Source organism: Neofelis nebulosa, chromosome 1 (genome assembly GCF_028018385.1).
Source record: "Neofelis nebulosa isolate mNeoNeb1 chromosome 1, mNeoNeb1.pri, whole genome shotgun sequence".
Classification (NCBI taxonomy): Eukaryota; Metazoa; Chordata; class Mammalia; order Carnivora; family Felidae; genus Neofelis; species Neofelis nebulosa.
The window spans coordinates 229794541-229813039 of record NC_080782.1 but is presented as its reverse complement, the minus strand read 5'-3'; the positions used below and the strand labels follow the sequence as shown (position 1 = coordinate 229813039).

At 34.6% G+C, this 18499-nt stretch overlaps 1 protein-coding gene across 10 annotated transcripts in view; it reads left to right on the top strand.

The window, feature by feature from the left end:
- NBEA (neurobeachin) overlaps positions 1–18499 on the top strand; it is a 681254-nt gene that overhangs the window by 362478 nt on the left and 300277 nt on the right. For all 10 annotated transcript variants that reach the window (XM_058687599.1, XM_058687578.1, XM_058687548.1 and 7 more), the window contains 2 exons: positions 4692–4800; positions 8339–8505. In XM_058687599.1, the coding sequence (XP_058543582.1) occupies positions 4692–4800; positions 8339–8505 (276 nt within the window). The remainder of the gene's footprint in view (positions 1–4691; positions 4801–8338; positions 8506–18499) is intronic.

The following is an 18499-nucleotide window of genomic DNA, read 5'->3' as shown; positions in this document are numbered from 1 at the left end:
CTAGTTTACTGTGGGATGATCTTAAAGCCACATTTCAATGGATTGGAAAGTGAATAGGGGCGTTTAAGATTATTTCCTGTTGTGATGTTGATCTAGCTCCTAAGATCCAGTATTTTGTGTTTGACACAATGTTGATATTTTTGGCCTACCTGCTAAATATAGTCAAATTTCAATGTTAAGCAACTTAAAACTTTGTTCTCTTGTTCAGAATGCTTAACTTTTTCCACACTATGTAAAACTTGTGGTGTAATTGTTCTTAATCTATAAAAAGGAGCATAGGAATTAAAACTCCCCCAAAGTCTACATTAATGTTGTCTAAGAAATATATAAATAATAAGTTGATTAATACCCAAGATTATACCATGATATCCTAAGGGAATATGTGTATCAGATGTGAAGAAAGAGTTACTTAATTTTCTTAAAATCTTTTATTTCAGGAGTCAGCCTCACATAACAAACCCAGACAGATTTGGGTTGTACATTGGTTCTGTTGCTGGAAGTTCCCTGGACTTAAACAAATTGCTTAACTTATTTAATTATTTATTTATTTTGGTTCTTTCAACTATAAAATGGGACTAATAATATACCCAACTCATGGTTGTTTGGGGATTACCCAAAATAGTATATGAAAAGAACTAAGCATGTGTAAGGTGTTCAATAGAGTTCATTTCTTTCCTTGAAATTTTATTTTTGAGGGGGACATGTGTGGAGAAACCACATAGGCAGTTCATATTCAGGAACAATATTGTGAAATAATAATTTTATACAAGAAAAGGAACTATGGGTTACTCAGTGATCTGAGGTTATGTTCTGCAAAGAATACTCACATCCTATGTAGGATGCACGCTTTGAAGCAACATGGGTCTTATAAGTGTTTTAGGAGTTCTCCAGTTCTGCTCCTCCTCCCTATAAATTGTTGTCTCAAAGAGCAGGAATGCTCTGGGAGCACATGCCTAAAGCAGTTGGTATTTTAAGCCTATGACAAGAAATTAAGTAGAGAATCTAGCCTGGAACATTCTGGATAAGCCAAGACCCATGAGAGGCTAATACAGTTCTAGTGACTCCTCCTTGATATCACCAGGAATTAAAGGAAGAACTTACCGAAGATAGATCTGTTGAATTCCCACTCATTAAGACTAGGAGTGAGATTAAAAAAAAAGGTCACTAAGTATATGAGAATGAAAACTACTGTATATGAGAATTAACAAGGAAAAAACAACAAACTTGCTATTTAGTTTATACAAAATTAAGTGAGGTTCAATCTGCCCCGTTCTGATTGAACTTGACAATTGAGCAAGAAAAAAATGATAATTCATTTCATTAATGAGCAGTGCAAGTAAAGAATGGCAATCTTGAGAATAGCACTGTTGTTAAAAATCTAAGTAAAAGGGGCACCTGAGCATCTCAGTAAGTTAAACATCTTGTTTGGGTCAAGATCTCGAGGTTCATGAGTTCAAGCTCCACATAGGGCTCTGCACGGACAGTGCAGAGCTGCGTGGGATTCTCTGTCCCTACCTCTCTCTGACCCTCCCCCACAGCACAAGCTCTTGCTCTCAAAAATAAATACAGTAAAATCTTGGTTTGCAAGCATAATTCATTCTGGAAACATGCGTGTAATCCAAAGCACTCATATATCAAAGTAAATTTCCCCATAAGAAATAATGGGAACTCAGATGATTCATTCCACAACCCAAAAATATTCATATAGAAATGATTACAATACTGTAATATAATATAAAATAATAAAGAAAATACAAAATATAAAGAAAAAATAAAACATTAACTTGCCCTTACCTTTGAAAATCTTTGTGACTGGTGTGAGAAAGAGAGAGGAGGGTTATTGTGTAGGACGACTTTCACTATCACTGATGGAATCACTGCTGTCTATTGGCACAATGGAATCTTTTTCTGCATAGGGCCATTGTATACACTCACACAGATGTTTACCACAGTACAGTTTTAATAAACTCTTGTGATATACTGTATTTAATGTAACTGGCAATAAGGCAACAGAGGAAAGTGTCTATATCTGCAGGCAGCCTGACCTGGAATGAAAAAAAGCATTCTAAGCTTACTCTTATATGGAGCAGCAAGGACTGTCCCTAGATGTTTTGAAGTGACAAAAACTACACTAGTGCCGATTGTGGGCACCTTCCAACATTCTGAATAATCACTGATTTCTGCCAAACACCATGGCCTGAGACTGAGCATCTGAGCATGGGACATGATTACCCACAATCCCTCAGCGAGAGAGGGAGAGAGAGAGGTAGAGAAGAACCATTGGTTCAGTTATGATCATGTGACATTTGGCATCACATACTACTTGTATTGCAAGACATCACTCACTTATCAAGTTAAAGTTTATTAGAAATGTTTGCTCATCTTGCAGAACACTTGTAGAACAAGTTACTCGCAATCCAAGGATTTACTCTAAATAAACATTTTTTTTAAAAAACTAGGTAGAGAAAAACTGGACCAATGAATGAATGTGAGTGTTAGAACTGAATTTAGAAACAGCTTTTAATGTTTATTTATTTTTGAGAGAGAGAGAGAGTTGCAGCACGAGCAGGGGAGGGGAAAACAGAGAGGGAGACACAGAATCTGAAGCAGGCTCCAAGCCATCAGCACAGATCACGATGCAAGGCTTGAACCCACAAACTGCAAGATCGTGACCTGAGCCAAAGTCAGACATTCAACCAAATGAGCCACCCAGGCACCCAATTAGAACTGAATTTTAAAAGGACATTGGTAAAAGAACAGACATTAATTTGTAAGTTTGCCCTTTAAGAAAAACCGGAAAGACTTGAGTTAACTTCAAATATCCTATGATTATTTTTAACACAGTAATTGCTTACTGCAAAAGAAAAGAATGTAAAAAGACCTAATCACTGTTCATAATTGGAAAAAATGAAAAGAATTAATGTTAGATTAGAATGCCCACAATGGAGGAGAGCACCAGTAAACACAGAGGTTTTACTTAAAAAAATATTGTTGGTTAATGAAGATGCAATGCAAATATAAAATTAGGAGAATTTTTTTTAATTATGATCTGAAGCAAAGAACTTAATTTTTCTGAGCCTTGTTTCTTATGTTTAAAAATGAAAATAATATGTATCTCCAAGGATTCTTGTGAGAATTGAGTATTATGTGTAAATTACCTATTTTATTACCTAGCTCTCAATAAGTGGTTTGGTGACAGCTGTTATGATCAATATCTTCTTCCTCCTCCTCTTCTTCTCCTCCTTCTCCTTCTTCTTCTCTTCCTTTGTCATCATCATCATCATGATCGTCATGTGGCTTAAAAAAACAACCATTTTTTAATCTCTCATTGTTCTCATTGACTGGGCTCAGCTAAGCTGTTCCTTTGCACCACTCTGTGGAGCTGTCTGGTACTGTAATCACTTGGGAGGCTGGCTCTGGGCTGGGAGTTCAACTAGGCCTGGGAGCCTAATGTCTTCTCTTCTCCTCCTTGAGGTTCTCCACGTAATATGAGCTTCACTCAGCATTGCAGCAGATTTTACAAGACAGGTTTCCAAGAAAGAAAGGCAAAAGCTTCAAGGCATCTTATACCCTAGGCTCAGAAGTTACAACACTTCACTTCTGCTATATTCTGTTGGTCACAGGAAGTCACCAGGCACATCTAGGGGAGCAGAAACTCTTCATTTTTAAAGAATTATTTTTAAATGTTTATTTACTTTGAGACAGAGAGGGAGGGAGAAAATCCCAAGCAGGCTCCATGCTGTTAGCGCAGAGCCTGATGCCAGGCTTGATCTCATGAACTGAAACCATGAGGTCATGACTTGAGCTGAAATCAAGAGTTGAGTGCTTAACCAACTGAGCCACCCAGATGCCCCAACATTGCTCTTTTCCACGGAGCAATAACAGTATCACACTGCAAAAGAGTATGTGGGATGGGAGATATTGTTGCAACCATCTTTGGAAATAAGCTTTGCTCCATGCTATCAAATAAGTATGAAGAGGCTCCCTGTGCGCTCCCACTTAAGGAAGGATCTTCAGATATATTGCTAAGTGAGAAAAGCCAGGTAGAGAAAAGACTGTGTAAAATACTAATATTGGTGTAAGGATGTGGAAAAGAACATTTGTATTTTCTTATGTATTTTTAAAAGCCTCTGAAAACATATGCAAGAAACTGTCAACAGCAAGTGCCTGATGAGGTTGGAAATCAGGTCAAGAGGTAATATCGTGAGAGGCTTTTGACTATATGTCTTAAACTTTTTGAAAACAATTTGGATATTCAAATAACTTTGTTAAAAAGTTCAGTGCATAGGTTTCCTAATATATGATTATCTAGCTTTTGTGTGAAAGTTTACTTCCAAGATAGTGAAGTCTACTGTTTTAACCATTTCCTTCAAAGATAGGGCATTCTGTTGTTTTAACCATTTAAAATACTAATAAAAAACCTTGATTTTTTTTTTTGCATTAACTAATTTTATTGAATTAATTGAATCATTCATTCACAAGATACACTATTGAACAGAGGCATTGTTGTAACAGTTTTATGGTACATTTCTATATTTCAAATGTCTTTGAATTACAATTTTGACTATGTTAATTTCATAATGTAACTAAATTTTATGCATAATTAATCTTTCAAATACTGAAATTTGATTAAAAATTAGATTAACCAAAGATACTAGGAATAATAATTGCAAAGGTATCTTCCTTTTTAGATTACTATGCCACGCTATGAAGGACCATATAGTTCGTGTCGCAAATGAAGCTGAGTTTATTTTGAACAGACAGAGAGCTGAAGATGTACATAAACATGCAGAGTTTGAGGTAAGGTTTTGGTGGCAGATTAAATTCTGCTTCTCTAAGTCAGCTGTCTCTAATGGTAACCTTACATAAGTTTTTTTTTACAGGAAAATTTCATTCAAATAATTTTGGTTCTTTTTTTTTTTTAAGCTTTAGTAAATACCAAACACAGAGCACTAATTTTCATCTCATTTACAACATGGAGAGATCCCTCTTACCTTGTGCCTAACTCTTTAGTAGACTGAAGTTTTTCTAAAGTACTCTTAAAGGCAAATAAAATTTTAGAATGCAATTACCGTAGTAATTTTTAAACTAGCAGAGTTTATACACTACTAAATGTGGGTTTAACAAGTGGTTATATAACAATACTCGGTTTTTCAATGTATTCAGTACTTTATTATTTATCAATGTATCCATCTTTAGAGTGGCCAAAGATCATTGCAGTTCATATTTTATTGTTATAATTGATATTTTATTGACAATTGAAGGATTGCTATTATATGATATGCTTGCAGATCTATACATATATCTGGGAATGTATAATTTAAATTTAAATATGTAATTTTATAATATATAAATATATAAATTTAAATATATAATTTAAAAATCCTCACAAGTCCCGTGACTAAAGAAAAAATTAAGTATCATTTCTATTTTATATGAAAAAACTAAAGTATATTGAAATACTGTATATTCCATACTAACAGGTTTTATATACAAATATTATTTTTATATTTCTAGCGTGTCAATAATTATTTACCATTATTTGAATTTCCTCCATTCAGTATCCTGATTTTAGTGTTTTAAATTACAGCAATGACTTCATTCAATTTGCAAAGCAAACTTGGTTTCAGAAATAATCAGGTGACTTGGTTTTTGGCTTAGGTTGAACTGTCATTGGCCTTGAAAATAATAAATAACCATCCATTTATTTTCCCTGATGCCACATGCGAACAAGTGTGGCGTGGCTAGAAATCAGAGCCCAAGATTTCAGTTTTGATGAGGTTTTTATCTCGGTAAACCAGCTCTCTTAGTCATGCGCGTTGATGCCCCAGGTCTAGTAATCTCTGACCTCGCTGGCTGAAAAGCATGAGACAGAGAAATAGCTGTTGTCACTTCCATACTCTTAACCTCTGCTTCATTTGTCAGATGAGACACCACACACTTGTCATGTGAGATCGCAACAACCTTATTTTGAAAAAAAAATACCAAATATTTTAAACTTTGATAAAAGTACGTGGACAATTGAGTGTATATCAAAGTGAAGCTTCATATCTCTTCAACAATAAATACCATTGGGTATTTATCAGGGGGTCCTGTTGTAATCTGGATGTCAAGAAAATTCTGAGTTATCTGTTCTTTGACGAATATGTTTAGATATAAGATATGTCAGGACTTTAAACAAAATAAGAATATTCAATTAAGTATTGACTTCCATTAGTAAATAAGATTTGGAAAATTAACTGAATTCCCTGCAAGATGAATTTTGAGTCATTCATATTTCTAGTAAGAAAATTAAGATGCTTTGTGGGGATATAAGAAGATCAGTATTTGTCTTGTGACAGTATTTGTCATGTGAAAACATTTAAGTATTTGTCATGTGAAAACATTTAAAATAGTTTCTCAAGCAGCTAGGTATCAGTAACAAGCTTTAACACATATTTAACGAAGGTGAAAATTAAGCTGAAGGCAGTGTTTCTCAGCCTTTTTTTCATTATTGCCCCCTAAGCAAGCCTTTTAGACAATTTTCACTCTAATCACCCCCTCTCCATAAAATTTTGTATCTACTAATATGCTGTATATCTGTTTATGTACTATATACACATCTGTGCTTTACACATAAAAAGAATACAGTTTTTTCACACACACACACCCCTCGCAATACCACTTTTCACCCCCTGGGGATGAGATCATTCCCATTGAGAATGCATGGCTAAGAGTGATAAGAGGCCATGAAGTGGATGTGAAGACTCAGTGTTTTTTAGAATTATGTAAACATAAAATAAAATACTACTGTAAATCAAATTGGAGACTATTATCCTTGTTATTTAATGGATTATACTGTTTTTTTAACTAAAATGTTTGTTTGTTCTTTTTAGGTTAGAGCTGTCTTAGTAAATGCATTGATGTGTGTGTGTGTGTGTGTGTGTGTGTGTGTGTGTGTGTGTGTGTGTGTGTGTTTCACCATTTACCACTTTTAAGTTATAAAAAATTTCACAAAAGCCATGGCATTTTACTAGGCCTTTTTGGGGGAATTTCTCTCTCTCCCATATAAGCTTGTATTTAACAGATAAAGTATATTTAATTTGAGATGGGTACCTCACAGTTAAGTTTTTTTTTTTTAGTTAACCATTGTAATTGTTAAGGAAGAAAAATGAAAATTTAATTTTGCTCTCCAATGAGCTAATGAAATATTAACCTCATTATGGAGGCAGATCATTGTACTAATTGGTGATTCCCTGTACAAAAAGATAAATTGGAAAATGAATTAATCCTCCTTAGATTACTGTAGGGTTATTTCTCTGAAAGAGATAACTTGTGGTAGTAGTGGATAGAATAGACAGACTGAAGGGATATGTTCAAATACCTTCCATGAAACAGATTTTTACATAGTAAAGATGAATGTGAGCCAATTATATGTATTTTTTTAGATGTGAGACTTTTTTTCTTCTAGTTATAAGACTCATATTACATACTTGGTAATGTTAAAATTTACAGTGAATCCACCCGATATAAAAATCACTATACAAAAAAAAATCACACTCATAATTAAAGACATGTTCATCTTCATCATCATATTGAACCTTTTTGATACACAGTGGGATTGATTAGCTTTGTTGCTAATGCCAGTGAGCATGAATACAGTAGCCGACAGAACAACTGATTATTAGGAAAGATAAGAATAAGATAGTTGTTATCTTGAGAACCTTTGAACACGTTAAATACTAGGATTGGGAAAGATTGTAGAGAAAAGCTTACCTTATTATTTTACAAATATGAAACTGAGTATGATGATGAAATAAAATAATTTTCATAAAGTGTGAAATAAAATGCAAGCCTAAATTCCTAAATCATTGCTTTTCCTTGTACATCGCATTGCCATTTATGAGATGGAAATATTAATTAAATGGCAAGTTTTGGATCTCTATATAACTATCAGGAATGTAACTCTTTATTTTAAGTGCAGTATATACTATATTGGTTAAAATAATAATTAAATTTACATTTTTAATAAACCATTATTCTAAAATGTTTTTTTTTAATGTATTAGCAACAGACTCAGAATTTTGGGAGCCTTAAATGTCATTAACTGCTTTATATAACATCATCCAAATTATCTTCCATATACTTTATGTATAAACACATAGGACACATTTTTACCAATTTAAAAAGTAATTATAATGACTATATTCTTTAGAATAAATTTTCCCAAGATTGGATTATCTGAGTTTTTAAAATTGAATTATTACCCTTTAACTGAAGGTTAGATAATATTCCTTACTTAGCCATGGCAGAAGTTATGCATTGTTAAACATTATGCACTATTTGTATGTTTTTACAGTCTCAGTGTGCCCAGTATGCTGCTGATAGAAGAGAGGAAGAAAAGATGTGTGACCATCTTATAAGTGCCGCTAAACATCGAGATCACGTTACGGCAAACCAACTGAAACAGAAGATCCTCAATATTCTCACAAACAAGCATGGCGCTTGGGGAGCAGTTTCTCATAGGTGAGTAATCACAGATTACAAGTAAATAATAATTCACAAGTTATTTATAATAGAAGTTTTAAAAACGTCTATAAACTTTAAAATTATCTAGAAAATATGATTTAAAGCGTAAAAAATTGCTGGAATTTTTCCCTGATATCTTCAGTAATTCCTCTTTAGAATCCTTTGGAAGAAAAGCTAAACTTTTAACAGAAGCTCCAGTGGAAGTTATTTCTAATTTAATAATAATACGCAACATCATAAAAAAATTAGGCAAGTATTTTAGACTACTGTCTCTTACATGATGATGTGTGTTAATTATAAGAAGTGGCTCTTTTTTTCATGTTTCAAGAGTCAACTCTTCCTACTTATTAAATTTATATCATTCTGAATTTTTCTTATAAACAGGTAATAATATAAACATTTACTGTGGAGAGTTAATACGTCCTTTTTAGAAATTTTTTTTCCATATTTTTCTATTCAGTCTTTCTTGCAATGGATTTTCATTGCATATTAGGACATTTGTGATATTATAGTGTACGTAAAACCAAAATTGGTTGTTTATGGATTACAAATGTTCTCCTTGCTAAAGTGTTGTGGTGTAAAATTATTTTCTTTATTTTCTCTATACAATGAATTTTTTAGAAAAATAATAATGAAGCAGATCACTACATTTAGATTGCTAATGTTCTTCACTTTTATATCTTCATTTTATTTGTTCCCATTAACTGCTTTTAAGTGTTTAGCAGAGTTTAGGGGTTGGTTACTTGTGGACAGGACACTACTAAGAAGAATTCTGATAGAAGCAATTCTATTAGTTAGGGAAGAACATCTAGATTATGACGAAGATAGTGTTTGATCATCTAACCTGGTATTTCAAGTGTAAGATAGATCTAGTAAATCTTTTTTTTATTTTTTTATATTTTAATGTTTATTTTATTTTTGGATAGAGAGAGAGACAGAGAGAGAGAGACATAGTGTGAGTGGGGGAGGGGCAGAGAGAGGTAGACACAGAATCTGAAGCAGGCTCCAGGCTCTGAGCTGTCAGCACCGAGCCTGATGCGGGGCTCGAACCTGCGAACCGCGGGATCGTGACCTGAGCTGAAGTCAGACACCCAACTGGCCGAGCCACCCAGGCGCCCCACCCTAGTAAATCTTTATTATTTTTGCATTTAAGGTAATACTAAGAACCTTACATGAATTATTTCATTAAACCTTCATAACATCTCTATTTAGATTGGTACTCAAACGTTTTCCATATTACATTGAGAAAACTGAAGCTTTCAGAGGTTACATAAAACTTACATAGTATCACACAGCTTATACAAAAAGAGACATTGTTCCAGTCAGGGTTGTCCAGAGAAACACAGAAACAGAACCAATGGGATATATGTGAGACACAGAGATATACATATAGGTATAGGTATAGGTATAGGTATAGGTATAGGTATAGGTATAGGTATACAGATTTATTTTAAAGAATTGGCTCACATGATTGTCAAGTCTGGTAAATCTGAAATAACGTATTCCAGTCACTGTGGCTTTCTCCTATTTTTTTAGGCTTTTGGGACATGCTTACTCTACTTAGAATGCTTTTTCCCAAACATTCTATGCAGCTAGCTCTCCTACTTTCTTCCAGTTTTAATTCAAATGGTACTTTCTCAAAAGAGCCTTCTGTAGCCACTCTGTCTAAAATTCTACTTCTTCCCCCAACTATTTTATATTGTATTTTTCTGCTTTATTTTTCCTTTCCAACATTTATTTCTATCTTACGTATTATATCCTTTACTTATTTGTCACTTGTATTGTTTTGTGTCCCACCAGCATCCAATTCCATAATGGAAAGGATTTTCTCTCTTTTGTCCACAATAATATACCTAGCACCTAGAATAATGCTTGATACATGTAGATGTTAAATAAATATCCATTGACTAAGTTAATAAATGAATACTTAATGTATACCCTTTTTTACAGTGATACTGGGGATGAGTAGAAAAATAAATTAGTCTATTGTCTGGGACAATTTTATATTTTAAATGAAATTATTTTATTAAATGACAAAATGTACTTATCCTTGCATAAAACCAAAGTTCAATTCATCTGGGAATTAGGATGAACAATTCCTGTATCATTGAGTTATTTTAATGGTAAAATGAACCATGCAAAATACTTAACACGATGTCTAACACAGAGTAGACTTCTCATATTTGTTAGTCTCTTTTCTTTTTTGGTAGCTCTTTGAAAAAGACTTTAAAAAGACCTTATTTTTTTAGAGCAGTTTTAGGTTTACAACAGAGATCTCCCTTATATCCTCTCCCAACACACATGTGTACCCTCCCCCATTATCAAGGTCATTCATCCAAATTGTACATTTGTTACCAAGAATGAACCTACATTGACACATCATCATCACCCAGTCAATAGTCTACCTAAGGGTTCACTCTTGGCGTTGTGTATTCTGTGGGTCAGGACAAATACGTGATGACATATATCCATCATTTTAATATCATACACAGTATTAAATTTTATTTATTTATTTGTTTGTTTTTTACATTTATTTATTTTTGAGAGACAGAGCATGAGCAGGGGAGGGGCAGAAAGAGAGGGAGACACAGAATCAGAAGCAGGCTCCAGGCTCCAAGCTGTCAGCACAGAGCCCGATGCGGGGCTCAAACCCACAAACCGTGAGATCAAGACCTGAGCCGAAGTCAGACACTCAACCTACTAAGCCACCCAGGCACCCCCATACATAGTATTTCAACTGTCCTAAAAATTCTGTGTTCTGCCTATTCATCTCTCTTTTCCCCACCCCTGGCAACCACTAATTTTTTTTTTAATTTTATCCATAGTTTTGCCTTCTCCAGAATGTCATATAGTTGAAATCATACGGTATGTAACCTTTTCAGACTGAATTCTTTTACTTAGTTACATGCAATTAAGGTTCCTCCATGTCCTTTCATGGCTTGATGGCTCATTTTCTTTTAGCACTGCATAGTATTCCATTGTCTGGATGTATTTATCCATTCACCCAGTGTATTTATCCATTCACCTACTAAACAGCATCTGGTTTGTTTCCAAGTTTTGGCAGCTGTAAATAAAGCTGCTGTAAACATCCATGTGCAGGTTTTTGTGTAGGCATTGGTTTTCAGCTCCTTTGGGTAAACACCAAAAAGCATGATGCTGCATGGTATGGTAAGAGTATATTTAGTTTTACAGGAAACCACCGGAGTATCTTCAAAGTGGCTACAACATTTTGCATTCTCAGCACCAATATATAAGAATTGCTATTGTTCTCCCTCCTTGCCAGCATTAGGTATTGTCAGAATTCCAGATTTTGGCCATTCAAATAGGTATATAGTGGTATCTCGTTTTGATATGCATATTCCTGATGACACATGATGTGGAACATCATGTCATGTGCTTATTTTCCATTTGTACATCTTTGGTGAGGTGTCTGTTAAGGACTTTGGCCCATTTTTTAATAAGGTTGTTTGTTTTCTTATTATTGAGTTCTAAGAATTCTTTGTATATTTTGCATAACAGTCCTCTATCAGATGTGTTTTTTGCAAATATTTTCTCCCAGTCTGTGGCTTATTTTTTCATTGTCTTGATAGTGTCTTTTGTAGTGCAGAAGTTTTTAATTTTAACGAAGTCCAGTTTCTGTTATGTCTTCCATGGATAGTATCTTTGATGTTGTACCTAAAAAGGCACCACCAAAAAGTAATAATAATAATAATAATAATAATAATAATAATAAATTTTAACAAGGCACCAACAGTACCAAACATCATCTAGGTTTCGATGTCATCTTCTAGGAGTTTTATGGTTTTACATTTTACAGTTAGGTCTGTGATCCATTTTTAGCTAATTTTTTTTGAAGTGTGTTAAGTTTGTAGTCTATTTGTGGGCACTTTGTTCCACTGACCTATTTGTTCTTTCACCAATGCCTTATTGTCTTGGCTAATGTAGCTTTTCGTAGTTCTATAAACTAACTTGTTCTTCTCCTTCCAACTTAAAAATTACTTCTTAAAGTAATTTCCCATGCCACTTAATCACCCTCTAACTTGCAATATATAGCTCTAATCTATTGATTTTATTCATATAATGAACAGATGGCTCTTATTAGCATAGTGGGAAACAAAGTAGAATAACTCCCTCCCTCGCTTAGTTCATAGAAGTCCAATAGAAGAGACATATTACACGAAACAAATGATTATAGAAATAAAAGATGTAAAGGCAAACTTTGGCAATTACTAGGAAAGAAAAGTACAGGGTGCTCTGAAGGAGAGAGTATAACAAAGGATCTTCATTTTAGATTCAGAAGTCAGGGAAGTCTTCTTTAAAGAAGTTCTGTTTGGGGGCGCCTGGGTGGCTCAGTCGGTTAAGCGGCCGACTTCAGCTCAGGTCACGATCTCGCGGTCCGTGAGTTCGAGCCCCGCGTCGGGCTCTGGGCTGATGGCTCAGAGCCTGGAGCCTGCTTCCGATTCTGTGTCTCCCTCTCTCTCTGCCCCTCCCCCATTCATGCTCTGTCTCTCTCTGTCTCAAAAATAAATAAAATGTTAAAAAAAAATTTAAAGAAGTTCTGTTTGAATTAGGTACTCAAGGAATGAGCAGGGAATCATCAGTAAAGGCTGGGGTATAGAATATTCTAGAGAAAAATATTACAAAGACTCAGAATTTAGAAATAATAAAATGAACAGAAAGGAGGGTAGTGTGTCTAGAACTTACTGAGCACTGGAGATAGGTGTTTGAGATAAGGCCGGATAGTAACATATGAGCTAGATGATTTAAAGTCTTGTAGATCCTGTTAAAGATTCGTGACTTTATCCTAAGTGGCATGAAAAGCAGTGAGAGGCTTTGAGCAAAAGAGTCACATGATCTGATATATGTTTTAAAAGATCAGTCTGTCTTTTTCTGTATGACTTATTTCACTCAGCATAACACTCTCCAGTTCCATCCACGTTGCTACAAAAGGCCATATTTCATTCTTTCTCATTGCCAAGTAGCATTCCATTGTGTACATAAAGCACAATTTCTTTATCCATTCATCAGTTGATGGACATTTAGACTCTTTCCATAATCTGGCTATTGTTGAAAGTTCTGCTATGAACATTGGGGTACAGGTGCCCCTATGCATCAGCCCTCCTGTATCCCTTGGGTAAATTCCTAGCAGTGCTATTGCTGGGTCATAGGGTAGATCTATTTTTAATTTTTTGAGGAACCTCCACACTGTTTTCCAGAGCGGCTGCAACAGTTTGCATTCCCACCAACAGTGCAAGAGGGTTCCCGTTTCTCCACATCCTCTCCAGCATCTATAGTCTCCTGATTTGTTCATTTTAGCCACTCTGACTGGCGTGAGGTGGTATCTCAGTGTGGTTTTGATTTGTATTTCCCTGATGAGGAGTGACATTGAGCGTCATTTCATGTGTCTGTTGACCATCTGGATGTCTTCTTTGGAAAAGTGTCTATCCATGTCTTCTGCCCATTTCTTCACTGGGTTATTTGTTTTTTGGGTCTGGAGTTTGGTGAGATCTTTATAGATTTTGGATACTAGCCATTTGTCCTATATATCATTTGCAAATATCTTTTCCCATTCCGTCGGTTGCCTTTTAGTTTTGTTGATTGTTTCCTTTGCAGTGCAGAAGCCTTTTATCTTCATGAGGTCACAATAGTCCATTTTTGCTTTTAATTCCCTTGCCTTTGGAGATGTGTCAAGTAAGAAATTGCTGCGGCTGAGGTCAGAGAGGTTTTTTCCTGCCTTCTCCTCCAGGGTTTTGATGGTTTCCTGTCTCACATTGAGGTCCTTTATCCATTTTGAGTTTGTTTTTGTGAATGGTGTGAGAAAGTGGTCTAGTTTAATTCTTCTGCATGTTGCTGTCCAGTTCTCCCAGCACCATTTGTTAAAGAGACTGTCTTTTTTCCATTGGATATTCTTTCCTGCTTTGTCAGAGATTAGTTGGCCTAGTATGACTAAAATTAAAACAAAACAAAAACCTTAAAATGTAAGACCTGGCAAAGAGGTAAGATGTAGCTGGAACCCACATACATTGCTGATAGAGGTACAACATGGTGCATCTTCTTTGGAAGAAAGTTTGAAAAGCAATTTATTTGTTTGTTTTTTTTTTAATACAATGAGACATACAGTTACTACATGACATAACAATCCTACTCCTAAGTATTTACTCCAGGAGAAATGAAAATGTACATTCACACAAAAACTTGTACATTCGTGCAAAAAAACTTGCACATTAATGCTCAAAGCATGCCCCTAAATACCATAAATGCTCTTCAACTAGTATATGGATAAATAAACAGTACATCCATATAATGGAATAGTACTCAGCAGTATAAAGGAATAGACTATTGTTATATGCAACAGCCTGAATGAATCTCAAATGTATTCTGCAAAGTGAAAGAAGCCAGACTCAAAAGAACACAAATTGTGTAATTCCATTTATGCAACAGCTGGAAAAAACAAAACCTTAGGCAAATAAAACACAGCGGTGGATTCCAAGGGTTAACAGTAGAAAGAGAATTTGACCAGAAAGGGACAACATGAGGGAGCTTTCAGGATGATGGAATTGTTCTATATCTTGATTGTGGTAGTGGTTTCATGATTCTGCCTTTGTCAAGATTCTGCCTGTACAGCAAAAAGAGTGAATTTTACTGTATATAAATTAATTAATTGTTTTTAACCCTTTGGGCTAAGATCAAGTGTATATAAATTAATTAAGTTTTCAAAAACTAAAATAAAAAAAAAAAACAAAGGCCCAGAGAAGTCTTTATAGATGGCTTTTGAGCTGTGAATACTAATGTTTACCTAACTATATTATACTTTTAATATAGAGAATTACAATCACATATTATTTATTCACTGTTTTAAAGTTAAATAAATTGCAACTGAGATTATCTCAATTACTTTCATGCCAACAAGGTGTATTGGTCTGTAATCTAAAGCACATAAGTTCGATTTTCCCATAACTAATACCTCTAAATGAATTAATTTTTACTATGTGTATTTTTTTAATTATATAGTTTTTAAATCCTAAAGTAAATGTAGTAAATATACTGTTATCTAATAAAGATTTTGAAATGTTCAGAGGGAGAAGAAAAAAGAACTTTCTTTCCAGCAATTTGCAAGTAAAGTGTCAAGATTTAAATTAGGAAGGTGCTCTACACTCAGTGAATACAGTTGTAACAAGCTGTAGCAAGTATATTGGTAGTAACTGAGTTAGACTAAACAATCTACTAATTTTGATCTCTATAATAATGTGTGATATAAGAGGGGGGAAAACCTGCTTAGAAATCAGATATATAGATATATAGATATAGATATGTATATCTATATATCTATATATCTATATATCTGTATATCTATATATATCTATATATATATGTATGTTTGTCTCACAACCCATATTTGTTTTATGGCAGTGAAGTTTCATAAAAACTTAGGCCACAGCTTCATAAGAGCTAGGTAAATGCACATAACAGGGTCAAATGGGAAGATGGCGTACTTATTGGATTTCAACCTGAGATCCTACACCTCCAAAACAAGAGTTCTCAGACTCACCATATCATGATTTTAAAGTCAAAATAATAACTTAAAGTTACATAAAGAATGAGTAGGTAGTGCTGTGGAGTAATAATTGTATGCTTTGGAAATAAATTCTGTATTTGGAATATTCTGAAAGAATCACATTAACTTTCACTTTCTGACTTTTTCTTCTGTTTCCCTTATTTTTAATATTCATATTTAGGAGTGCCTGAGTGGCTCAGTTGGTTGTATCTGGCTTCGGGTCAGGTCATGAGTTCGAGCCCCCCATCGGGCTCTGTGCTGACAGCTCAGAGCCTGGAGCCTGTTTCAGATTATGTGTCTCCCTCTCTTTCTGCCCCTCCCCCTGCTCAAGTTCTCTCTAAAATGAATAAATATTTTAAAAATTAAAATAAATATTCATATCTACATATGGGTGTGAACTACAACCACTGCACTTGGATATTTATTTAATCCCAAATTAATTTGCTCTGAGTCCCTTCATGGGGCTTTTGGAAAATCCAATCATAATCATTAATAGGACCCTACATATACATTCCTGGATTATGCAGAGATTTTTAGTAATCTTATTAATATAAAGCCATGGAATCCTCATTTCACTCTGGGCCCCAGAGATATGCTTCATTTATGCTTGAAGGTAGGTCTATTTCTGGACAAAATGAGATATTAGGTTCTACATTAATGCAAAGAGCTGTGGCCCCCCCAGGGTACAACCATATATGTTTCTGCTATTTCATTGGGAGTAAATATACCCCACCACTTTCAGGACCCTCTTCATACATCATCTTCTCAGTTCTGGAATAAACTCAGGCCCTGGATACTTCAGTCTCTTTACACCTCAAGCCTCCATGTCCATCATTTCTTTTAGGATAGCTGAGCTACTTTTTAAAAGGAATATATCTTATCGCTGCTGAAAAGATAAGAGTAGCGTCAGATTTGCTAGATTCAAAACCCCGCTTGTTTGGGAGGGGTTGGCATAGAGTGAAGTCGAGATTTTGCTTATTTTTCTCATCCGTTTAGATTCCATAGCCCAAACCTTTCTACAGCTATCCTGGGGCATCTGTTTGATGTACAGGTTCTGTGATCATGGAACATATTTTATTTTTCATTCGGAATTTGAACCTTTGGCATTCACCTCACTGTATTCTAATTGTGGTTGCTAATTCTAACTGCTCTAATCAAAAACACAAATCTAAAATTAAGTAGAGCCATTATGACTTAATAATTACCTAGATACGATGTTGTCTAAGTTATTCTCATCATTCACTGGGTGAATGGTGGGGCCATTCTTAGAACTGAAAAATACTTAAGGAACTGGTGTAGATGGGAAGATGATTATTGAGTTTGCCTTGCCCATGGCATATTCTAGTGTAATTACCCACCACAAAATTGAAAGTAGAGCCATATGTCATTAGTTCCCTAGTTATGCATGTGATAACTTTCTCAGACATGGCCAAAACATATTTTCTAATCCAAATTGCATTTCTCCTATTCACCCAGTAAAGGGCATCTAGGAGACATCCTTGATTTACTTCTTGCTTTCAGCCCTCCCTCTCCCCATAAAACACACATACACAAATTGCCCCTCAGAAGATGCTGTCAGGAATACATTTAGTATATACACTTTCTTCTTGGAAGAAGTAGAAGAATATAGTAGATTCTTCCAAGGTTGTGTTTTACTGGGTAGGTTCATCAAGGCAAACGAGCAGAGATATTAAGATACAAGTAAGAAATTGTTTGAAGTGATAGATTGTGTACTTAATCTAAGATAGTTCAGGAAGGACTGTAAATAAAGAAAGGAGATTGATAGGCAGATAATAATGGAGTCAAGAAAACAAGAGTCAGTGAGCTGAAAGAATGGGAAGTTTTAGGATGTTTTAATTCAAAATTTCAGAACGACGTCACTGCAAGATTGACAAATTCAGAATGTGGTCCTGAAAGTGGTTGTGGGGTCAAGCTGAAGGTCATGGTAATGATGAGCTCGAGAAACTGAAAAAGATGGAGACTTGCATGTGGCACACATTGGATTACCCAAGACAATTCCAGTATTTGGGATGGAAAGAAAGGTTGTCAGCATCCTCTAAGTCTCCGGTAAATAGAAGGAATGGCCTGGGATGCTGATACAAGCCTCTATATGGGGAGAAGAATAGGTGGGATTGCCAGATTTAGCAAGAGCCTCAAAGGAATCTCAAAGCTCATCTTCCCTATATATATATATATATATATACACACATATATATGTATATATATATATGTGTGTATATATATATATATGTATGTATATATATATGTGAATATATATATGTATATATATATACATATATATATTCACATATATATATGTACATATGTATATGTATTTATTATCTTCCCTAAGTATATATGTGTGTGTATGTATGTGTGTATGTGAGTGTATATATATATCTCCAAATGAATAGAGGTAAAAAATATACCACAGGA